Here is a 24,774-nt window from a genome sequence, read left to right as displayed (position 1 = left end):
ACGTGTTTACATCTTATGACTAAACTTTTGAAACAGTGAGTATTTTAATGTATACGGATTGGCCCCCGGTACCCAACAGTTTAGAACCACTGGTCTGTGATTGCCTTCAATAATGGCCAAAAATGGCATCATATTTGCATGATTACAGTACAAAAAAAAAATGCTAACTTTATTTTCAAATGCCCAAAATATCAATTTAATAAATTTTTGTTAAGGTACAGCCTAGCCTCAATAAAAGCGCACAAACTGATTTCGAAATCTGAATTAAATAAAGTAACGTAAGAATTTGTTTTCAGCTCTGAATCCATCAGAATCTCCAGCGCTATAGGCATATTTCAAAATGTTTTGGAAAGACGTCAACGCATTAACCTCACAGAGATTGAATTGGAAACACCTGCTTTTGCACTGCTCACTCTGAGCATAGGATTATGCCTGTAATTTAATGGTAAACTATCATCTGAGAAATTAAATGGCAGGTTCTTTGTGTTTTTACAGAAGTATCTGTCGCAGCTGGCGGAGGAAAGTCTCTTGAACTTTCACACTGAGTCACCAAACACTGAATGAAGCTAACATGAGACTCATGTGACGACAGCACAGCTGGGAATACTAAAAAAAGCCATGGAGATTGAAACAGAGAGACACTAATCAATTGAGAAAGAGAGCACTTGGATCCTCTGTTTGCCCAAGAATTTCAAGACTATTAATTTGTAAAGAAACAGTTCACAGTTCTGTTATCATTTACTCACCCTCATGTCTTTGACACAAGATGGTGTGTGTATCCTGTGTGGTCCAGGCATTTTTATTACATTAGGTGGGTTTCCATCCAACTATTTTTATGTGCATTTTGAAATTGTGCATAAGAAAACCTGAATGGAAACGCTTGATATGCGAATACACTTTCTACATTTGCTTAAAATGTAATGTGCTAGGAAGAGGTGGATTTTCTAGAGTTTCGCTTTAGTTAAAATGCACATTAAGGTGATAGAAATGGTTTATTCACAAAATTATGACGTGTTTTGACCATTTGTGCATGAGTGTGCGTTAGCTTGATGTGACTAGCCCACCGAATGGTCCGACCTTGGCACACAATTCTTTGAACGTAGCGCTTGTCATTCGGAAGTGTTTAACCCACAGCTGGTCGATAAAGTGGGTCCTCACCAAGAGCGTAGTTTGGCTTGAACATTGGGGGGTTGTAGCGTGAAGCATTTACATATTTCCATTGATCATGATATAAACAATGTGTGTGTGTGTGTGTGTGGGGTGGGGTACCTCCCCCCATCCCCCCTGGAATCTATGCCCCTGGTCCTCACAATCCGCCAGAACAGTTTTGAGGTCGGGCGCTCCCAGATATGCTGAGACTGGTGGTGTGTGGGCATCACAGCTATTTCAGCCCACATTATATCAGATATTACACTTATTCTGCAGTGTCTCGTGGGTGCATTTAAGAAAATGAGATACTTGATCCAATCTTGCAAATAAAACTGTCCCCAAAGCAGGGAGAGGTCATTCAGCTGCTCCATCATGACGAGCTATAATGTGCATTACGTAGTGGATGGAAACGCGCAACAATTCATATTTTCTTAAGTAACATTTTTAGAAATGCGCTTAAAAAATGCTAAACATTTTGGATGGAAACCCAGCAACTGTGAACAATATGTATCAGAATGTGAAATACACTGATAAGTGTTGTGTTTACATTATTTGCATGTGTCTAAAGTGCCTCATTCATACTCTAAAGCTTGCATATATGTTGATTTTCCTCTGTGGTGGACAAATATAAACTTCAGAAGTGCCTCATTTAAATTTTGATTTAAATTGAAAGAAATTTAAATTATCCTCAGGTTAATCAGTACTTATATTTGTGAATATTCTTTTAACGCTTTCTAAAGGATTTGCATCATTTTTTAATTGTTTCAATTTAAATGCAGGTGTTTATTCATGCTTGAAAGATTCACAAAGTGCCTCAAAATCAGCTGAACACATAAAAAGAAAAGCAATTTCTATGTAGTGACCGTCATATTATTTTTGCTTTTGCTTTTTGTCATTGCAAAGCTCAGACTTTAATGAAACTTGAACTGGACCATGTTTATTTATCTAATTTCAGATTTATTTGTGTAAAGATAAAGCTGAGTGTGTGTTTTAATGCTAGTAATATTGGAATGTTTCTGGAAGGTTTTTTTCTCCCCCGTTGTTTTATATTGTGGTATTAACAGCATCTGGAAGAAAAAAATCTATATAGTTCCTTCGGGATGCTTTGGTGCAAATATTGAAATAAACATTTGGGAAAAGAATGTTGCCAGATTTATGAGTTTACTGTATGAGTGAGACAGACAGATACATAGACAGACAGACTTCATGCTTGTCCATGCGCAGCCTATTACACAATGGTCACTGCAGTTCCAGTGTCTAACACCGGGCGGCGGAACAAGCCGAGCTTAACCGAACACCCTGTCGAAAATACGAGAAAGACCTGCCTCAACGCATCTTATTTCTCATTGGCCACTTTACCATCCGCCTCCATTATTCTGACCAATCAGAGTGCTCAGAGGTCAGCATTACGCCATCGAGTTGCTGGGCAGAGAACACAAAACCAACAACGCAGGACAATACGCGCAAACTTGGACAACGAGAAAAAGCAGGTAAGTAGAATGTGTCCTTTATCGACTATTTATTGTTTAAAATGAACCTCTTGCGCGACATGTAAGAGTTGAATTATATTAGGTTCACCAGCGGCATCAAAGAAAGCAAAAGAACAGCGTTTGTTCGTTGCTCTTCGCCAGACTTTGTTTTTGTTTATGTTGCGCTCGTGCTTTACGCGTGCACTCACTGACATGCATTAAATGCATACGCTGCAGCAAATATAAAATGCGGTAATTACAATTTAAATTTCTTTGCCAATACACTTTGTTTGGGACTGCATGGTAATTCTATCCATTCATTGCACTGGTCTTGTGTTATTATGAGCCAGATGGATGAAGCTGATTGGAGCAGCTGACTGCAGTCCATGTTTCCATTTATTTATTCATTCATTTATTTATTTATGCATTGCACAGAAAGAAGTGTATTCATGTTGTTTTGTTTTACATCCTAGGTGCTATAACACATTCCATACCCTGTATAACTGTATAACATTTTTCTACCATGGCAACTGATTGTGAGGCATGGCTCAATGCAAACCCTGTTGGTAAGTAGACATTTAATGCAGTATTTAGTGATTTTATGCCCTACTAACTGTTTCTAGTTCAGTGCTTTAGAAGTATTTGCTCTCAAACCTGGTATTTGTCATAAGTGTGTGCAAAGTTGCGAACAGAAGCATTCGTTTTTACTCACAAAGGCTGGTGTTATTGTAGGCTACATTGATCATTTATGCATTAATCAGAAGTTTGTTAATCCAAAGTGATTTACAGTGCATTCAATATATACATTTTTATCAGTGCATGTGTCCTCTAGGAATCAAATCCACAAACCTTATTTGAAGCAAAGGTTCATTAAGGGGCCCAAACTCGTTCAGAATAATTGCTAATGCTATATTTCTTATTAGATATGTTTAAAAGGTCTTGCGCTTCTTCTCCAACAGCTGATAATCTGCATCACTGTTTGCAGTATTCCACCAATAGTCTCAAACACTGTTGTCATCCTTTCCTTCCACAGAGGTTGTCGATCCCAGTGACTCCTTCCCCTCCGGGGACGAGGAGAGCATCTTTACTGGAAACGTCAAAACTGAGGTCAATGGGAACTGGATAACGGCCCCCACCGGCACCATTCATGAGGCGAAACTCAAGGCCAAGGTGAAGAGACGTCTGAGGAAGAACTCCTCCCGGGACTCTGGCAAGGGCGACTCGCTCAGCGATAACGGAGAAGTGGTCCGGTCTGCGGTTCCGCCCACCAGTCCTAAGGGCAAACTGCTGAACAGGAGGTCGAGGATGGGGAAGGGACGAGGACTGCCAAAGAAAGGTATTCACACAATGTTTTCATTCTACAGGCTGTTTTCTCTCTGGAATGCAGATATTTGGATTAAATTGAAGTTCTGAAATGCACATAAATAGCAATAAGTTGAACTTGGACATCTGGAATTTGTAGCCGATTGTTTGTTTGGAGCTGGCGGAAAGTTCTGGAAGTCCAGTGCATGTGGGTGTAGGGTTCATTTATATGGATGTAGAGCACATGAAGTTTTTCTGTAAATGCGAGTAGATAAATATTTGCAAGAACCATATATGGTATATGTAGTTTGTTTCTGTGAAAGGAGATATACTGTGAGGTTCAAAAGTCTGAGACCACTAGTAAAATTGGTAGGCTATATTTTGCATTCTTCTGGTTAATTTTTTTCCCCCCTCTCATTACAAATTATATTATCAACATAACTGTTTTAGTGAAAAGTTGAATGGAAATTTGGTATAGAATTTTGCTTTAATGTCAGCATGGACTCAAGTTTGTGCTAAAACTGATGGACATGTTATCTTAGCACGAGTTAAGACTGTTCAAAAGAGTATCTAGTGAGCTTTAATGCAAGCAAGGAAATCTGACCTATTGTACAAACTTCCTTACATTTCAATAGTAGGATCTTAAGAAATCTGTTATATTTGACCAAATTCACTGTTTTCCATTTTATTTTCTCTGAAATCCAGGTTTTAATTACATTTTATCATTAAAAATACCTCTCTAATCAAATGAATTCATAGAATTTTAATCAAATGAAAACAGAACAATCGCTTTTCAGCATACACTTGCGTTATTTTTAACAAATGAAGCGCTTCTATGCTGATTCCCACAGCGTAATCCAAAACCCCTTTTTATTTTTTTATTTATTTATTTGGAATATATTAATGAAAGCAGTGAACCTCTTGCTTGTGAGATATTACTTAAATATAATGTAATTATTATTGATATTATTATTATCATTATTACTACTAATACATTGAATATTACATTTTACAATACAGAAGTAATATATATCTGTTGCATTTCTTTCAATTTCACACATCAATTTTAATGGAGCTTTTATTTTGGTGTTTGGCAGAAAACCAGATGTTTTCAATGACTTCATTTCTCACCTCTGGAAAAGCAGTTTGTTGGGCTAATGTGCTTATTAAACTGCTAAACGCTATGGTTTAATTTTATAAATATATAGTCTGCATGTGCTACACACATCACAATGAATAAAGTGCTCTGCTCTTTGTCATTTATACACACTGAGCGCGCGTGATGTCAATGATGCGTTTAGTGTTTAAGCAGCGTTTTTTTTTTATTTTTTATTTTTTTATTTTTTTTTTTTTTTAAACAATCACTTACTGTTGAAGTGTGCAATTCATGCAAACCATGTATTTGTTTAATTAAATCTCAGCCTTTTGTGGTTTAATCAACCCAATTGGATATATCATGGTTTTAATCTGATAAATTGTGCATTTGATCCCAAATATGTCAAATTCTGTGGCCTTCCGTGTTTTATAGTTAATTCTGTTTTTATGACTGTTTCATGATTCTGTCCTTGTTTTCCGCAACGCTGAAATCATAGGGCCCGAAAATAGTGGTCTAAAAATAGTACAGAATCTTATGGTGCCTTGATCCTGCCATTGTATAAAAAAATTTTTAATTCTGACTTCATATCTTACAATTGCAATTTTATTTCTTGTAATTGCATGTTAATATTTTACAATTGCGACTTTTTTCTTGTAATTGAGATTAGATCTCACAATTGCGTCTTGTTTCTCGTAATTACGACCCCACTTAATCTCGCAGTTGTGACTATTTCTCTTAATTGCGAGTTTATATCTCGCAGTTGCGACTATTTCTTGTAACTGTGAGTTTGTCACAGTTGTGACTTGATTCTTGTAATTGTGACTATCTCGCAGTCATGACCTGTTTTTTGTAATTGCGGCTTTTCCCTTTCTTTTTTTAACTGACAGTTGCAAATATTTCATGCAATTGTGAGTTTATGTCTTGTAATTACGAGAACTAAAGTCTTAATTGTGAGATATAAAGTCAACACCTTTTATTTTTCTTCCGTTGCGGGACCATTTTATCATAGATTCTTAAATATCTCTTATTGGTTTATGTCCACATTTCCATAAAAAAAAAATCCCATATTTTCAATGTGCTCAGAGACTTTTAGACTCAACTGTATATATGCATGTGTGTTTGTGTCCATGTTGGCTTGGCTTGAGTCCAAGTCCTTGAGACGTGGCACAGCTCCATTTTAGCCCTGCATCCTTAGCAGACTGTTTTAAACCAGTTAATTGGCAAACAAACAGCAGAGCATGTCCGCATGCCCCCTTTACAAACTGACACACTTTATAAACAACAACTGAACTCCACCCAAATTAACACATTCATTCATAACGGACAGTCAGTCCCATTCATTCTCTTCATATATTTGCACAAACACACACACTTGTTGTTTTGCCCACTGGTGGTCTGTTGTATAGGGTTGAATGCCCCTAAGTGAAACAGACCAGAATTGATTGGAAAAGGCTTGCCTGCAGAAATGGCCTACAAACAGTCGGCAAAGATTCTGTGTACACTAACACATTTCCCAGCCTGCAGAAAACACTTTTGCTGTTGTGGAACAGTCTGAACTCTTTGTGTCTGACTGTGATCATTTAATCATCTGAGATGTAAGATTACACTGAGGGGTGGGAGATTTAATGCATTTTAGCCGAGATTATTGCATTGTGGATGCCTTTCCTGACCTCTTCACCTCCTCCCCCAAACTGATTCCACCCTGTGTATGATCACCCACAAGATTACTTAATGGTATGTTCTCTCTTTTATTCTCTCTGGCTTGGCTCAGTTGGCCCTGTCCACCCCATTCCCGTTACATAAGTGCTGTTTAAGTCAACAAGCAGGGCAGGAGTTTCGGTTGACTCATTTTGGCCAAAAACCTCAGCAAAAATGTTTTACCTGGTTTGGAAGTGCAAAACACTCTTCCAAAGCCTGTAGGTTTAAACACAGAGGATTTCATTCCTGCACATATGTACAGCATACATAAAGAGGCCTGAAAAGTGGATTACGACATATTGACAATCTTCTTTGGAGGCTTTGCGTTCAGGCTGAGCAAACGTCAGTAGTGTTTTCCCAGTCACTCTCAAAGGCCCTTAAATCTGAGATCTCATTTGACATAATATTTTTTACAATTTTCAACACATGTATTCATGGTCATACTAATGCTGTAAACCAAAAGCCTGACGCAGCCGGAAAGGAAGATAATGACGCAGCTCACACTCTAAAAGAAAATGTCTGGAAAATGTTAACTTTTGGAAAAATCAAATGAACCATAAAAATTAGAGGGTAGACCTTTTTTTATTTCTAATAAGTTAAACTTTTCAGACAGTTTTTCTTGCAATTCCGTAAAGGCCATTTAAAAGTTATAAAAAAAAACAAAAAAAAAATTTGTTTATTAGCACGTGCCTAATACAACCTCAAACTCAAGCCAAGAGCTGTTAATTAACTGCATTAATCAACTGATTAGTCGATTAATCATTCGAATAATTGGCTCATCTTCCGATCTTAAGTGCAGAATTGAGACTACTTTTTTTTTTTTTTTTTTTCAGTTGTGGTAGAGAGTTGATATTTGAGATCAGTTTCTTGGCTGCATCTTTTTCTCACTTTCAGTGAGGTGTTTTTTTTTTACATAGCATTGACTGAACATATTGAAGCTATTTAAAGAAGAAAATATTTTTAATATATTATAATCAGATGGTCATTTATTATCAGTTTAATTAAATAACATCCTGCTGGACATTAAATGAGGGTGACATTGAACAATTAGGCTGACAACATTAAGGGATAGGGTTAAATATAAACTAATTAAAGTAGGAAACACTGCCCTATTTTATGTAACAGAGTTAAAAATAAAGTGATAAATGGCAGCAATTAACAAAATATTTAACTTAAACAAAGATGACGGTGACTTATAGTATGGCAAAGTCCCTTTAAGGCTGTGCAGGGGCTCAAGTGAATTAGTGAATCATTTACCATCCAAATGAAGACTCACTAAAATGAATTGGTGTTTCCAATATAAAATATAACTCAATAATTTGTGACGCTACACTGCTACTTTTTTGAAAATGTAACTTGTTACTGGAAAAGTTACACTATTGTGAAAATGGCTGAGCTACTGTTATGCTATTGAAAAATTTATTAGGGTTCAAAGCTGTTACGTGTATTCTCTTACACTAATTCTATCTATCAAAGCATCTAAATGTTTAACTTGTTGTAGCCTTAGAGAATATGATGGGTTGTAATCGGTTTGTTTTTCTCAGTTCAGTATCAGTTTGGCTCTTGTGGTTAGAGCTCGCTCTGCACATATTGAGAGATGATGTCACAAGCCGTGAATTAAAGTGCCCCAGCTCTGTTTTGTGGAATTATTTCAGAGTGGATGACCCTGTGTGGTTAACATAACAATGGCAGGAACAGTATGTACTTTCACTTCAGTAGGAGGCACATGATGTCACTAAAGTTCCCCCAATGCGTTTTCTTTTGTATTTATGTATTTTCATATTTCAAATTGTTATTTTCGTTTCTTTACCATAGGAGGAGCGGGCGGTAAAGGTGTTTGGGGAACACCTGGGGAAGTTTACGATGAAGACGAGGTCGATTTCAAAGATCCCAATTACGATGCGGAACAGGTGAGAACACCACTGCATTCTGACTCCCAATGCTTTCTTATATGAAGGCCCAGACAGAATCTGCAGACTTTTACTGCATTTTCTGTGCTGAATTTTTGCCAACATCTGTGGAGTAGCCACGGTCTCACTACACTTTGCGCTCTATTTACTTCCATTCCTACACATCCAAATGCACAAGACCGGAAACGCAAGCTTATGCGAAAGTTTGGCCAACTTTAACCTGTGAATTTGTATGATCAGAAGACGCTTGACCATTACAAGATCGAAACATTTTAACGATAAAATCAAGTAACAACCCATCCAACATTGTGTTCCTCCAGGAAAATTGTGTGTATGAGACGGTTGTCCTCCCTCTGGACGAAGAGACCTTCGAGAAGACGGTCACTCCTATCGTACAAGAGTACTTTGAGCATGGTGATGCTAATGAAGTGGCGGTGAGTTGTGGGCAGGATTTCATTGATTGTTTTATGACTGTTTGTGTTGCATTATTATGAGGCTTAAGCTTTTGCACAATCCAGCTACACTGTGCTGTTACTTTGAGTAAACCAACCTAGAGAATGCTGCACTCCAATTGGCTGTTTATTAAGGACGTTTGCTCTGTTTCCACAGGAATTGCTTGCCGAGCTGAACCTGGGCAGTATGCGCGGCAATGTCCCTATGCTAGCCGTGTCGCTTGCACTTGAGGCGAAAGCCAGCCACAGAGAGCTGACGTCACGACTGCTCAGTGAGCTCTGTGGTCATGTACTGACGGCCGCCGACATGGAAGCCTCTTTCCACAAACTGCTCAAAGAGCTACCTGACCTGGTGCTGGACACGCCAGGTGCTCCACAGGTAACACACTAGAGATAATGTGCATAAGTTTAACCCTAACCTTAGCAAACACATAGCAAAGCCCTAGCAACCAACCATAATCATGATTGTGGTGGCATTTGTTTCCAGAAAATGTCAAATCTAATTGTATCATTACGGTATAGAAACAACACAAACGTGTTCGTGTAGAGGCATTGGTTTAATTTTTGCACTGTGACATTTTGCACAGTTTTTATTAAGCTCTGGTGTGTCTTCCTGTGTCATGTTTATTTTGCTGAAAGTGAGTTTGCTCGGTTAACAATGAAAACTGTGTGGTCTCTGTGTAGAGCATATCTGGTGGTGCAGATCAGTCAGTCAGAAGAGACTTTAAGCTGTTTCCTTTGGCTTCATAGAAAAACCAGTGCTTGTGCTTTTGTCTCGCTGTGTGCAGAATGCTGGGTCAGCGCTGTACCTTCAAACACTCTCTGCTATACAAACACATTTACCCAACACTGTCCTGTTATCCCCCACTCTATACACGAATGCAAATGCTGTTCGAGAGGTAGAATGTGAAAACGCTAGTGATGCTGGCTTTGGCTAATTCAATTGTGCCCTTAAAGAAACAGTTCACCCAAAACAGAAAATTCTGCCATTTACTGACATTTTAATGAGGTGTATTACTGCAGGACACATGTTTACAGTAGGACACATAAAATTCCAGTGGTATTTAAAAAATGTGCCATTGCTCATTTCCAAAGTCTCGATAAGGAACTTGGGTTGTTTTATAATTTTCTAGTTAACTGATTCAAGTTCCTTTTTTGTATTCTAGTGCAAAACAATGAGCTCATGGGTCCTGAGGAACTTTCAGTGGAAAACTCTTAGAATGAGTGATCTCTACCTGGAAATAATAAAATATTAAATTCCTGTTTGCTTTTGTCTTACAGATGCTTGGCCAGTTCATTGCTCGAGCAGTTGCGGACAACATCTTGCCCAATAGCTTCATAGATGGCTACAAAGGACGAGTAGACTGTGAATATGCCAGGTATTTTAGTGGGTCTTAATGGTGACATGTGTAATTTTGTTACCGTTAAAATACTTTCTCCTATAAGTACAATAGTAGTAATTTGTAGGTTTATTCCACCGAAAGTTAAAATGTTTTGAGCATCTCAACCAGCCTGACATAGTAAAATTGGCTCAACCAATGGCATGAGTTTGGGGTGGGACTATGTGTTTGGCAACAATTGCAGAAGGCGGAATGTTCGAGAAACCTGTTTTTATTTTTGTAATAGAGTGCAACATTCGGTTCTGTAAATAAAAATCTCAAATGTTTTCCATAGGGGAATTGATTTTTAACGATAACTTATAAATCTTTGAAGACAGACCTATCGTGAGCTCTGAGGTTGTTAATCAACTGTATATGCACCTACCATAACCATCATTCTGCGTAATTTCAACTTCATTAAAAAAAAAAAAACACGTTTAATCATGAAATTCCTGGTAAAGAACTACACTACCCATGATCCTGAAACAATCCACCAATCAGAGAATCATGGCAAACAAAGTGAGCCAAAAGAGCTCTGCAGCAACAGCCCTCTTCCATGACGCACTGTGAATGAAACAATCAACAGTTTCCGTGCACTCTCAAATTACTTAGATATTTGTATGTGTATAAACTCTGCAAAAAAAAGAAACGTCCTCTCACTTTCAACTGCTTTTATTTTCAGCAAACTTAACATGTGTAAATATTTGTATGAACATAAAAAGATTCAACAACTAAGACATAAACTGAATAAGTTTCACAGACATGTGACTAACAGAAATGGAATAATGTGTCCCTGAACAAAGGGGGGGTCAAAATCAAAAGTAACGGTCAGTATCTGGTGTGGCCACCAGCTGCATTAAGTACTTCAGTGCATCTCCTCCTCATGGACGGCACCAGATTTGCCAGTTCTTGCTGTGAGATGTTACCCCACTTGCTTCCACTTGCAAGTTCCTGGACATTTCTGGGGGGGAATGGCCCTAGCCCTCACCCTCCGATCCAACAGGTCCCAGACGTGCTCAATGGGATTGAGATCCGGGCTCTTCGTTGGCCATGGCAGAACACTGACATTCCTGTCTTGCAGGAAATCACGCCCAGAATGAGCAGTATGGCTGGTGGCATTGTCATTCTGGAGGGTCATATCAGGATGAGCCTGCAGGAAGGGGACCCTCCAACTCCAAATCGATCCCGCTCCAGAGCACAGGCCTTGGTGTAATGCTCGTTCCTTCGACGATAAATGCGAGTCCGAACATCACCCCTGGTGAGACAAAACCATGACTCGTCAGTAAAGAGCACTTTTTGCCAGTCCTGTCTGGTCCAGCGAAGGTGGGTTTGAGCCCATAGGCGACGTTGTTGCCGGTGATGTCTGGTAAGGACCTGCCTTACAACAGGCCTACAAGCCCTCAGTCCAGCCTCTCTCAGCCTATTGCGGACAGTCTGAGCACTGATGGAGGGATTGTGCATTCCTGGTGTAACTCGGTCAGTTGTTGTTGCCATCCTGTACCTGTCCCGCAGGTGTGATTATTCGGATGTACCGATCCTGTGCAGGTGTTGTTACACGTGGTGTGCCACTGTGAGGATGATCAGCTGTACTTACTGTCTCCCTGTAGCACTGTCTTAGGCGTTTCACAGTACGGACATTGCAGTTTATTGGCCTGGCCACATCTGCTGTCCTCAAGCCTCCATGTAGCATGCCTAAGGCACGTTCACGCAGATGAGCAGGGACCCTGGGCATCTTTCTTTTGGTGTTTTTCAGAGTCAGTAGAAAGGTCTCTTTAGTGTCCTATGTTTTTATAACTGACCTTAATTGCCTACTGTCTGTAAGCTGTTATTGTCTTAACGACTGTTCGACAAGTGCATGTTCATTAATCGTTTATGGTTCATTGAACAAGCATTGAAAACATTGTTTAAACCCTTTACAATAAAGATCTGTAGAGTTATTTGGATTTTTACAAAATTATCTTTAAAATAGTGTCCTGAAAAAGGGACGTTTCTTTTTTTGCTGAGTTTATATATATAATATATACATACATACAGTACTGTGCAAAAGTCTTAGGCACATAAGATGCTTCACAGAAACATTTGTCTTTAGATGGTTATTTATTTTTTCAGCTTTAGTGTGTCAATAGGAAAAATACATTTTAGACTCCAAAACATTCCTTTTGCAAATAGAATAGAAGAAAAGGGAGCCCTGCAACGGATCTCGTGGTCCCCACAGAACCCCCCACTGAATATTGAGTCAGTCTGGGATTACAAGAAGAGACAGAAGCAATTGAGCAAATTGAATTAAAAATAGAAGAACTGTGGCGAATTCTTCAAGAAGCTTGGAACATCCTATCTGCCAACAACCAAGAAAAACTGTGTCCAGGTGTACCTAGGAGAATTGGTGCTGTTTTAAAGGCAAAGGTGGCCACACTGAATATTGATTTAGCTTTTTTATGTTTACTAGCTTTGTATGATGATAACTGATATGAAAACTATTTATGTCATTATTTTTGAAGACATCCTCACTATGCAACATTTTTCACAAGTGCCTAAAACTTTTACACAGTACTGTGCATATACAGGTGCATCTCAATAAATTAGAATGTCGTGGAAAAGTTCATTTATTTCAGTAATTTAAATCAAATTGTGAAACTCGTGTATTAAATAAATTCAATGCACACAGACTGAAGTAGTTTAAGTCTTTGGTTCTTTTAATTGTGATGATTTTGGCTCACACTTAACAAAAACCCACCAATTCACTATCTCAAAAAATTAGAATATGGTGACATGCCAATCAGCTAATCAACTCAAAACAACTGCAAAGGTTTCCTGAGCCTTCAAAATGGTCTCTCAGTTTGGTTCACTAGGCTACACAATCATGGGGAAGACTGCTGATCTGACAGTTGTCCAGAAGACAATCACTGACACCCTTCACAAGGAGGGTAAGCCACAAACATTCATTGCCAAAGAAGCTGGCTGTTCACAGAGTGCTGTATCCAAGCATGTTAACAGAAAGTTGAGTGGAAGGAAAAAGTGTGGAAGAAAAAGATGCACAACCAACTGAGAGAACCGCAGCCTTATGATTGTCAAGCAAAATCGATTCAAGAATTTGGGTGAACTTCACAAGGAATGGACTGAGGCTGGGGTCAAGGCATCAAGAGCCAGCACACACAGACGTGTCAAGGAATTTGGCTACAGTTGTCGTATTCCTCTTGTTAAGCCACTCCTGAACCACAGACAACATCAGAGGCGTCTTACCTGGGCTAAGGAGAAGAAGAACTGGACTGTTGCCCAGTGTTCCAAAGTCCTCTTTTCAGATGAGAGCAAGTTTTGTATTTCATTTGGAAACCAAGGTCCTAGAGTCTGGAGGAAGGGTGGAGAAGCTCATAGCCCAAGTTGCTTGAAGTCCAGTGTTAAGTTTCCACAGTCTGTGATGATTTGGGGTGCAATGTCATCTGCTGGTGTTGGTCCATTGTGTTTTTTGAAAACCAAAGTCACTGCATCCGTTTACCAAGAAATTTTGGAGCACTTCATGCTTCCTTCTGCTGACCAGCTTTTTAAAGATGCTGATTTCATTTTCCAGCAGGATTTGGCACCTGCCCACACTGCCAAAAGCACCAAAAGTTGGTTAAATGACCATGGTGTTGGTGTGCTTGACTGGCCAGCAAACTCACCAGACCTGAACCCCATAGAGAATCTATGGGGTATTGTCAAGAGGAAAATGAGAAACAAGAGACCAAAAAATGCAGATGAGCTGAAGGCCACTGTCAAAGAAACCTGGGCTTCCATACCACCTCAGCAGTGCCACAAACTAATCACCTCCATGCCACGCCAAATTGAGGCAGTAATTAAAGCAAAAGGAGCCCCTACCAAGTATTGAGTACATATACAGTAAATGAACATACTTTCCAGAAGGCCAACAATTCACTAAAAATGTTTTTTTTATTGGTCTTATGATGTATTCTAATTTTTTGAGATAGTGAATTGGTGGGTTTTTGTTAAATGTGAGCCAAAATCGTCACAATTAAAAGAACCAAAGACTTAAACTACTTCAGTCTGTGTGCATTGAATTTATTTAATAAACGAGTTTCACAATTTGAGTTGAATTACTGAAATAAATGAACTTTTCCACGACATTCTAATTTGAGATGCACCTGTATATATAAATCACACACACTGTGTGTGTGTGTGTGTATGTAAATATATAATATGTATATACAGTTGTGCTCAAAAGTTTGCATACCCTTGTAGAATTAGTAATATATGTACCATTTTTAAAGAAAACATGATTGAGCAGGCAAAACACATTTCTTTTATTTCTTGTGGGATTCATATTCAACTGTAGGTTATAACAGAATGGCACAATCATAAAACAAGACATGGCAACAAAGAAAAAATGAAATGATCCCTGTTCAAAAGTCTGCATACCCTTAGTTCTTAATACTGTGTATTGCCCCCTTTAGCATCAATGACAGCGTGCAGTCTTTTGTAATAGTTGTCTATGAGGCCCCAAATTCTTGCAGGTGGTATAGCTGCCCATTCGTCTTGGCAAAATGCCTCCAGGTCATGCAAAGTCTTTGGTCGTCTTGCATGAACCGCACGTTTGAGATCTCCCCAGAGTGGCTCGATGATATTAAGGTCAGGAGACTGTGATGGCCACTCCAGAACCTTCACCTTTTTCTGCTGTAACCACTGGAGGGTGAACTCAACTTGGCCTTTTGCTTGGGGTCATTGTTGTGCTGGAAAGTCCAAGAGCGCCCCATGCGCAGCTTTCATGCAGAAGAATGCAAATTGTCTGCCAGTATCTTCTGATAACATGCTGCATTCATCTTGCCATCAATTTTCACAAGATTCCCTGTGCCTTTAAAGCTCACACACCCCCAAAACATCAGTGAGCCACCACCATGCTTCACAGTGGGGATGGTATTCTTTTCACTATAGGCCTTGTTGACCCCTCTCCAAACATAGCACTTATGGTTGTGACCATAAAGCTCTATTTTGGTCTCGTCACTCCAAATTACAGTGTGCCAGAAGCTGTAAGGCGTGTCAAGGTGTTGTCGGGCATATTGTAACTGGGCTTTTTTGTGGCGTTGGTGCAGTAAAGGCTTCTTTCTGGCAACTCGACCACGCAGCTCATTTTTGTTCAAGTATCGTCGTATTGTGCTCCATTAAACAACCACACCGTCTTTTTCCAGAGCAGCCTGTATTTCTCCGTACAATTTGTCTGGCAGTTGTGACTGAAATCTTTCTTGGTCTACCTGACCTTGACTTGGTATCAAGAGATCCCTGAATTTTCCACTTCTTAATAAGTGATTGAACAGTACTGACTGGCATTTTCAAGGCTTTGGATATCTTTTTTTTTTTAATATCCTTTTCCATCTTTATAAAGTTCCATTACCTTGTTACGCAGGTCTTTTGTCAGTTCTTTTCTGCTCCCCATGGCTCAGTATCTAGCCTGCTCAGTGCATCTACGTGAGAGCTAACAAAATCATTCACTATTTATACACAGACACTAATTGCAATTTAAAAAGCCACAGGTGTGTGAAATTAACCTTTAATTGCCATTTAAACGTGTGTGTCACCTTGTGTGTCTAACAAGGCCAAACATTCACAATTTCTGCCAGGGTATGCAAACTTTTGAGCACAACTATTATATATATATATATATATATATATATATATATATATATATATATATATATATATATAATACACACACACACACACACACACACACTACCGGTCAAACGTTTTGAAACACTTGACTGAACTTTTTCTCATGATCTTAAAAATCTTTTGATCTGAAGGTATATGCTTAAATGTTTGAAATTAATTTTGTAGACAAAAATATAATTGTGCCACCATATTAAATTTTTTCATTTTAATACAATTTTAGTTTTATACTTTTTTAATTGATGACTTGGAACAAATAATAAAAGCAGCCAATAAGTGCCCAACATAGATGGGAACTCCTTCAATACTGTTAAAAAGCATCCCAGGGTGATACCTCAAGAAGTTGGTTGAGAAAATGTCAAGAGTACATGTCTGCAAATTCTAGAGAAAGGGTGACTACTTTGAAGATGCTAAAATATAACACAGTTTTGATTTATTTTGGATTTTGTTTAGTCACAACATAATTCCCATAGTTCCATTTATGTTATTCCATAGTTTTAATGACTTTACTATTATTCTAAAATGTGAAATAATAATAATAATAATTATAATAAAGAATGAGTGTTTCAAAACATTTGACCAGTAGTGTATATATACTGTGTGTGTGTGTGTGTGTGTGTGTGTGTATATATATATATATATATATAATATATTTAAAAAAAAATAATTAAAAAAATTATGTAAGTTGATTTTAAAAAATGGTTAAAATGGTTTTTTTTTCTATTGTTTTTAATTCGACTGCCATTTACTATGCTTCATGGGATTGTAGTTAATTTCCTCATTTCCTCACATTTAGTACACAGTCTTGTACCATTTGACTTTTTGTCTGATTGTCAAATACATTTTTGCTTCAAATCAAAGTTTATAATCTTGTGATTCTCTTCTGACTTGTTTGGTTCATGGCTTAAACTCTAAGGATTTTATGAACTCCCTATTGGAAAAATAAATGGGAAAAATATTTTTCGGAACCAAGACACCTGAAACAGTGTGCGAGCACTATTGCAAACTATTCTGTTTTAGGCAGAAATTACGCATTTCACCTTTTTTGTGCAACAAGTCATCAAATAGCACCTTTTTTTGATCAGTGTTTGTTTGATTTGTCAGAGCTGCTCTGGATCGGGCAGCCGTGCTGCTGAGAATGAGCCAATGGACCGGCCTACGCATTGACAACCTCTGGGGCTCGGGCGGCGGCCAAAGACCTGTCAATCAACTCATCAAAGAGGCAAGGACCTGCCCATTCAACAGCTAAATTACATAATGTCATCCTTTGTTTTTTTTTTTAAATGGCGAACTGAAATACTTTACAGTACATTAAGCATCAGCACATGCATACAGCCTCAATAACTCAAGAATGCTTGTGAAATGTCACTGATGGATTGCGTAATCGTTGTTGCAGGTTAACCTCTTGCTAAAGGAGTACCTGTTGTCAGGCGATACATTGGAGGCAGAACGGTGCCTGAGAGAACTGGAAGTACCACATTTCCATCATGAGTTTGTCTATGAAGTAAGACTACCAACAAAAAAAACTGTTTAGAATTCTGTAAAGCCACATGATGATTCTTTTTAGTCAAGTTGTGGCACTTTTACAGGCACTTATCATGGTGCTGGAATCTAAAGGTGACAGAGCACTTCAAATGATTCTACAGTTGCTGAAGTCTCTCTGTGCCTCCACAGTCATCACTGTGGATCAGTTGAGACGGGTATGGTGCCATCTGCTGGTCATTTAAATAATTTCAGCTTTACATGTGCTCGCTCTAATCAGAACATCCTCCTCATACAGGGATTTGAGAGGGTCTACCTCGACATGGCAGATATAAGTATTGACGTGCCATGTGCCTACTCGCTCCTTGAGCAGTTTGTGGAACGGAGCTTTAATGCTGGTGTCATCGATAAAAAACTCAGAGACCTCTGTCCCTGTCGGTGAGTTGAAGGAAATGCACCACTATTGCTTATCGCAACAAACCCCTAACCTTTAGTAAACTTTATGTAACTTACAATGCAAGTGAATGGGGCCAGTCTATAAACATTAAAATACACACTGTTTCGAAACATTATAGTGCATTCATAAAGTATTCCGACCCCTTCATTTTTTTTTTTTTTTAACATTGTATGTTGCAGCCTTATGCTAAAATGCTTTCAGTTATCAATCTACACTCCATACCCCATAATGACAAAGCAAAAAAATGATTTTTGATAACTTTGCAAATTTATTAAAAAGAAAAAAACTGAAATATCACATTGTATTCAGACCCTTTGCTTTGACACTTGAAAATTAGCTCAGGTGTATCCCATTTCTCTGGATCATCTTTGAGATGTTTCTATACTTTGATTGGTGTCCACCTGTGGCAAATTCAATTTGAGTGGACATGATTTGGAAATGGACACACCTGTCTATATAAGGTCTCATAGCTGAAAATGCATATCAGAGCAAAATACAAAGATATTCTTAATGAAAACCTGGTCCAGAGTGCTCAGGACCTCAGACTGGGCCGAAGGTTCACTTTCTAACAGGACAATGATCCTAAGCAGACAGCCAAGACAACGCAAGAGTGGCTTAGGCACAACTCTGTGAATTAGTGGTCCAGCCAGAGCCCAGACTTTTTCTTTTTTGCAAAGTTATCAAAAATCTGGTTTTTGCTTTGTCAGTATGGGGTATGGAGTGTAGATTGATGTGGAATTTTTTTTTTTCTTTAAAGAATTTTAGCATAAGGCTGCAACAACAGAATGTGAAAAAAATGAAGGGGTCTGAATACTTTGAATGCACTGTATGTGTTAAGGTGATTAAAATCAAGGATTCACTGATGTTACAGCGTTTTCCAGATTACAGGGATAACTGGCGCTATGTTGTCATGACAGCGAAGTTGAAATATAACTTTACATGGATAAGATTAGTAAGTGCTTTTATCACATTAAATTCATGTTAACATGCATATTGTTTACGTCTTGTGGCTATACTTTTGAAACGATGAGTATTTTAATGTTTATTGACTGGCCCCATTCACTTCCATTGTAAGTGCCTCACTGTAAATGCAGTCATAAGCTGCAAAATATTTTTAGTGGTAATCAGCATTATGCCACAAATCCTGTCGATTGATCTTAACTTGAATTGAACCTTTTTTTTTTTTTTTTCCTATTCAGGGGCCGGAAGAGGTTCATCAGTGAAGGAGATGGCGGGTGCCTTAAACTTGAAAGCTACTGAGTTCAGGAGTCCCACAAGCCATTTCCATGGCAGCTGCTCCAGTTTTAGCATTAACTGGAGCTTTATATTTCTTTAAGTTGCTTGTATTTGTCACGAAGGTTAAAGTACTTAACTTTCCTCCTGTCAGAACACATGGGACTGAAGGGCCAGGCACTTAAATCTGAAGGAGACGTAATTCCCCCCCATCCTTCTGATATGTGACTTCTATAAACTAATCCTGAAAGTGCCACACTTAAAATGACTTAGTCATTCCATGTTTTGTATTCCTGAGTTCACTGCCACTCCTGTTCTCCAGTTAGCAGTGTTTCTAGAGACTTGTACAGAGCTTTATAAATGGAAGAGTGCAGGCACATAAGTTCAGAGCTCTTTCTCCCTTCTAGGCTGCTTTTTTTTTGTATACTGTGCTTGAGTATATTTTTCCTTTTATTTTTTTCTTTGACCTTTCAAAGATGTCATTTCGGATGGTCACTGCAAAAGGGCGAAACTGAGCAATGTAAAGCAGCTGGGATCATTTCACAGAACAGTGTCAAGAACATTTATTTTTATATTTCAGTAGAGTGGTGGGTGTGAAATGTACTTGTGCTTGACAAATAAATAATAAATACAAATTGTCGTGTTAACTGATTAGAAGGAATTTTGTGAAGGTAAATGGGTGAATCTCGAAGAAATGCCCAGGTCATAGGAGTAATTATTTTGATGTGTAAATGTGATAGTTGTATAGAAATTAAAATTATAATTTTTTACTTTTTTCAGTGTTTTTCTAGCAGTTGTAATTTTTTCAGTATATTTATTTAATATTAAAAAGCTGCAGAAGTTAAACGAATATTCCGGGTTCAGTACAAGTTAATCTCAATCGACAGCATTTATGGCATAATTTTGACTCATCCCTCCTTTAAAAAAATAAAAGTAAAAATGGAGGTTACAGTGAGGCACTTACTATGGAAGTGAATGGAGCCAATTTTTGAACATTAAAATACTCAGTTTCAAAAGTATAGCCACAAGACGTAAGCAAAATGCATGTAAACGTGATTTTAGTGTGATAAAATCACTTACTAACCTTTTCTGTGTAAAGTTATCTCCAATTTTGATGTTGCCATGACGATGTAGTCAACAAACACTAAAACCCTAAAATGGCTGTAAAAATTACAATTTAAACAATTTCAAATAATAAGTTGACAGAAAAATTAATGTAAGTGCTTTTGTAAAATTATAAACTTCACATTTCTGTCCTTAAACTCTCCAAAAATTGGCCCCCATTCACTTCCATTGTAAGTGCCTCGTAACCACGATTATATTTATTTATCTTTTTTTTTAAAGGAAATGGGGATGTCGAAATAAATTTTTGTGGAAATCAACATTATGCCATAAATGCTGTCGATTGTTTTCAACAGTTTCAACAATTATTTTTATTTTGCAGATAGAAAATGAAGCATATTACTGGGACATCATGACATTGTTCTCATTAACATAATGCAATGAGACATGCAAGCTCTTCAAAATACACAAACGAGTAGTTATGAAGAGAAATATATTTAAATATGACAGATACAGAATACAGTGTGCTGACAAACCAGAAAGAATATAAAGCCTGTGCAGAACCACGATTTCATGAATTCATGAGCTGCTGTTTTTGAGAAAAGCCTAATTCACAGTGATGTCAGAGCAGTTTTACCATACTGCACATATATTTACAACATATTTGAGAATATATATATATTAAATCCATGCAGAGCTGCAGTCATTTGAATCATAAACTTGCCTTTTAAAAATAGTGATATAAACTTATCTAATACATGGTCTCAAACAAAAGCATAAATAAGCCCATGAAGGAATATATATCTATCAAATGAACAAAGAAAATGATAGATTTAATCTGACAGTTGACTGTTGCAGTTGACCATACATGAATTATGACTTACTCTATCAGTGATATGTGCTGATACTAGGTTGTAATGGAAGTGTGCACTTCATCTCTTGGTAGTGTACCCTACTCAGCTTTTTCTGGTTGCTGATGTTCCCTAAGAGCCATTTCTTGTTGTTTAATGAGCTCCTGTGCTTCCCGTTGCATCTTCTCCAGTTTCTCCAGCGTCACAGATTTCAGTGGGAGAAGTTTGGGTTTGCACAGGACCATGGTGGGCACGTCCTCCATGGAAAGCTGACCTGTGCAGATGGGACGAACACTGATCAATATAATCGAACAAACTTGAAACCACATGTGGTGGGTGCTTGCAGCAAAACATGGAGGGTGGGCTTAATTTAATCAGGATCGATTGTGATCTTCGGTCCTGAGACCAATAGCTGGCCAATGTTGTTTTCAGCTTTTGTTTTGTCTCTTGTTTACCGTAACACTGTTGTGTCATATGGGATGTCTTTAGCTCAGTCTGTATAAGGGTGAGATTGTGAAAGGCTTCATGTGCTGATGCAAGTCTAGGCAAAACAAAACACATAAGACTGAAATGCTCACCTTGTTTAGGCAGAACCTCTCGAAACATTGATTTTACTTCAGGCATTGTGCTTCCTCTGGGTAGCTGTTAATGCAAAGGTAGATTCAGTATTACGCATTAATATGCAGGATATGTGGCTATTTGGATGAATCTCAAAAACATGCAGGTGAAATTTCAATCGATTTCTTATATGTATCTATATATACACACTGGTGGCCAAAAGTCTGGAATAATGTACAGATTTTACTCTTATGGAAAGAAATTTGAACTTTTATTCACCAAAGTGGCGTTCAACTGATCACAATGTATAGTCAGGACAATAATAACGTGAAAAATTACTATTACAATTTGAAAAAAATGTTCAGAACTTCTTAAACTATTTCAAAGAGTTCTCATCAAAAAAATCCTCCACATGCAGCAATGACAGCTTTGCAGATCCTTGGCATTCTAGCTGTCAGTTTGTCCAGATACTCAGGTGACATTTCACCCCACACTTCCTGTAGCACTTGCCATAGATGTGGCTGTCTTGTCGGGCACTTTTCACACACCTTACAGTCTAGCTGATCCCACAAAAGCTCAATGGGGTTAAGATCCATAACACTCTTTTCCAATTATCTGTTGTCCAATGTCTGTGTTTCTTTGCCCATTCTGACCTTTTCTTTTTGTTTTTCTGTTTCAAAAGTGGCTTTTTCTTTGCAATTCTTCCCATAAGGCCTGCACCCCTGAGTCTTCTCTTTACTGTTGTACATGAAACTGGTGTTGAGCGGGTAGAATTCAATGAAGCTGTCAGCTGAGGACATGTGAGGTGTCTATTTCTCAAACTAGAGACTCTGATGTACTTATCCTCTTGTTTAGTTGTACATCTGGCCTTCCACATCTCTTTCTGTCCTTGTTAGAGCCAGTTGTCCTTTGTCTTTGAAGACTGTAGTGTACACCTTTGTATGAAATCTTCAGTTTTTTGGCAATTTCAAGCATTGTGTTGCCTTCATTCCTCAAAACAATGATTGACTGATGAGTTTCTAGAGAAAGATGTTTCTTTTTTTTTGTTGCCATTTTTAACCTAATATTGACCTTAAGACATGGCAGTCTATTGCATACTGTGGCAACTCAAAAACAAACACAAAGACAATGTTAAGTTTAATTTAATGAACCAAATATCTTTCAGATGTGTTTTTCTAGTAGCAAATTAGCAATTTAGCACGATTACTCAAGGATAAGGTGTCGGAGTGATCGCTGCCAGAAATAGGGTCTGTCTGGATTTAATCAAAAATGACTTTTTTCAAATAGTGATGGTGCTGTTTTTTTACATCAGTAATGTCCTGACTATACTTTGTGATCAGTTGAATTAACAGTACCAATTTCCCTCCGAAAGAGCAAAATCTGTACATTATTCCAAACATTTTTACACACACACACACACACATACATATATATATATATATATACACACACACACACACACACACACACATACACATTTTATTTTGCATAAAGCAAATGAAGCGTAATTTAGGACAATTGAGATTTTTTTGCTGCATTATTTCACAAAAATTAAGAATATTATACAGTTAAAAAAAATAATATAATGACTTATTTATATAAGCATTAATTAGATGTAACCATTTATTAATGTATTACAGTACATACATTTCTGTAATACATTTTTTTTTTTACAGGCAATACAACTAAAACGACCACTGTGGTAATGAAAAAAAAAAAAAAAGAAAAAGTAGGACTTTTTCTAAACAAGCCTCATTTTCTTTCAGCAAAAGATAAGTTCGTGTCTCTTTCTTTTTTGTTTTAAAAGATATGCTCTAGACAGGACTCGTGATATTCACCCGTTTAAATTGTTTACAAGATTGGCAGTATTAAATCTCTGGCTTTCCATTAGCTTGGTGTCTAACGACAAACAAAACGAGGGAAATGCTGCTATTAAATGATAAACAGCTTACTATGCACATATAAAGATACTTCACTCTAAATAAATATATAAATAATGCAATATTTGGCAGTAGATGGATTTACCGTTTATCTCTTCAGCTGGTGTTATACGCACTTCCGGTCCAGTTTCTTCTACTCGCGCGACTGTCTCGAGACAAACCGCTGCTGCCGCCTCGTGCCACTGACATGCTATTAATTTTGTGACGATGTAATAATAATAATAATAATAATAATAATTGTTATTATTATTATTATTATAAACAGATAACACTCAAAAATAATTATAAGATTTACATTTTAATTTCATAACAAAATTACATCTATTTCAATTGAGTAGTAAAATACTTTGTGTTATTAATTAAATTTAGTTAAACATTACATAATTCATTTTGATAGAATTTTGTTATGAAATTGAAATGCATGAATCCTAAAAATATGCGAAAATATTTTTTGAGTGAATGGTGAAATATTTATGGCTGATGAACATGGTTAAATAATAATTGATGCTTTATTTGTATGATTGGTAAAATAACATTCATAAGGCAAAATGCCCGTAATTCAAACACAATCCAAAAATGTATTAAATAGATTTTTCTTAACTTAAAAAAATTCAAAGAAATCCATACTAATGAATATTTTTTGGATAAATTGTATTTTTATTTCCCTTTATTCTTTATGCATGTCTCAATTTTGTGTTTTGCCTAATGACTGAATTAACCAAAAACAAGAATGAAAAAGAATGTTTTTGGCACAGTTAGAGTAAAGACTGATATTCTGGAGATTTTAACATAGCCTAAGAAAGAAGAGATTTGTAGCCTATAATCTGTATTAGGGCTGTCAAATTAAAATTTGAAATTCGAATATTCGTTGAATAAAAAACAAAACAAAATGCACATTCAAATGATAAAACTGTGCATTTAAGTTTTGGATGTGTGCAAAGAACTGACGATGACTTCAGATCGATCGCATTCTTGCGTTAAAAAGGCAAGAGACAGCGCAACAAATGCAGTTTAACAGAAAGCAGGTGTCTCAAGATGCTTTTAAAGTTATTTTTAATAAGACACAGCATCTAAAACAGCA

At 37.4% G+C, this 24,774-nt stretch overlaps 3 protein-coding genes across 4 annotated transcripts in view; 2 read left to right on the top strand and 1 right to left on the bottom strand.

Annotated features, from left to right (window-relative positions):
- Positions 1 to 2,291, top strand: part of LOC127438935 (RNA-binding protein 20-like) — a 39,022-nt gene extending 36,731 nt beyond the window's left edge. The window contains exon 14 of the mRNA XM_051694847.1: positions 496 to 2,291. Coding sequence (XP_051550807.1) covers positions 496 to 564 — 69 coding nt within the window. The 3' untranslated portion in view covers positions 565 to 2,291. The remainder of the gene's footprint in view (positions 1 to 495) is intronic.
- Positions 2,292 to 2,576: 285 nt separating this feature from the next.
- Positions 2,577 to 19,907, top strand: LOC127438949 (programmed cell death protein 4-like). Of its 2 annotated transcripts, XM_051694888.1 has the most exons (12): positions 2,578 to 2,639; positions 3,092 to 3,184; positions 3,652 to 3,954; positions 8,530 to 8,624; positions 8,945 to 9,058; positions 9,234 to 9,455; positions 10,358 to 10,455; positions 17,215 to 17,332; positions 17,507 to 17,614; positions 17,700 to 17,810; positions 17,891 to 18,030; positions 19,249 to 19,907. In XM_051694888.1, the coding sequence occupies exons 2-12, from the start codon at positions 3,142 to 3,144 to the stop codon at positions 19,307 to 19,309; spliced, it is 1,413 nt and encodes a 470-aa protein (XP_051550848.1). In that variant the 5' UTR covers positions 2,578 to 2,639; positions 3,092 to 3,141; the 3' UTR covers positions 19,310 to 19,907. The 2 variants fall into 2 exon arrangements, with proteins under 2 accessions (XP_051550850.1, XP_051550848.1); XM_051694890.1 differs by lacking the exon at positions 17,700 to 17,810 and having other exon boundaries at positions 2,577 to 2,639.
- Positions 19,908 to 20,820: 913 nt separating this feature from the next.
- Positions 20,821 to 23,848, bottom strand: bbip1 (BBSome interacting protein 1). Its single transcript, XM_051694905.1, has 3 exons — positions 23,779 to 23,848; positions 21,774 to 21,837; positions 20,821 to 21,469 (listed from the first exon to the last, which is right to left on the bottom strand). Exons 2-3 carry the CDS (start codon positions 21,817 to 21,819, stop codon positions 21,297 to 21,299), a joined length of 219 nt encoding a protein of 72 aa, XP_051550865.1. The 5' UTR covers positions 21,820 to 21,837; positions 23,779 to 23,848; the 3' UTR covers positions 20,821 to 21,296.
- Between the last annotated feature and the right edge of the window lie 926 nt (positions 23,849 to 24,774).

This window comes from Myxocyprinus asiaticus, chromosome 50 (assembly GCF_019703515.2).
Source record: "Myxocyprinus asiaticus isolate MX2 ecotype Aquarium Trade chromosome 50, UBuf_Myxa_2, whole genome shotgun sequence".
NCBI lineage: Eukaryota > Metazoa > Chordata > Actinopteri > Cypriniformes > Catostomidae > Myxocyprinus > Myxocyprinus asiaticus.
This window is presented reverse-complemented; position numbering and strand designations above follow the sequence as displayed.

Excerpts from the sequence above, each read along its gene's own strand:
- bbip1 (XM_051694905.1), bottom strand. The coding sequence starts at position 21,819 with ATGCCTGAAGTAAAATCAATGTTTCGAGAGGTTCTGCCTAAACAAG. Across the intron at positions 21,470-21,773 it reads AGAGGTTCTGCCTAAACAAG|GTCAGCTTTCCATGGAGGAC; the intron begins GTGAGCATTTCA and ends CCATCTGCACAG.
- LOC127438949 (XM_051694888.1), top strand. The coding sequence starts at position 3,142 with ATGGCAACTGATTGTGAGGCATGGCTCAATGCAAACCCTGTTG. Across the intron at positions 10,456-17,214 it reads GTAGACTGTGAATATGCCAG|AGCTGCTCTGGATCGGGCAG; the intron begins GTATTTTAGTGG and ends TTGATTTGTCAG. Across the intron at positions 17,333-17,506 it reads TCAATCAACTCATCAAAGAG|GTTAACCTCTTGCTAAAGGA; the intron begins GCAAGGACCTGC and ends TCGTTGTTGCAG.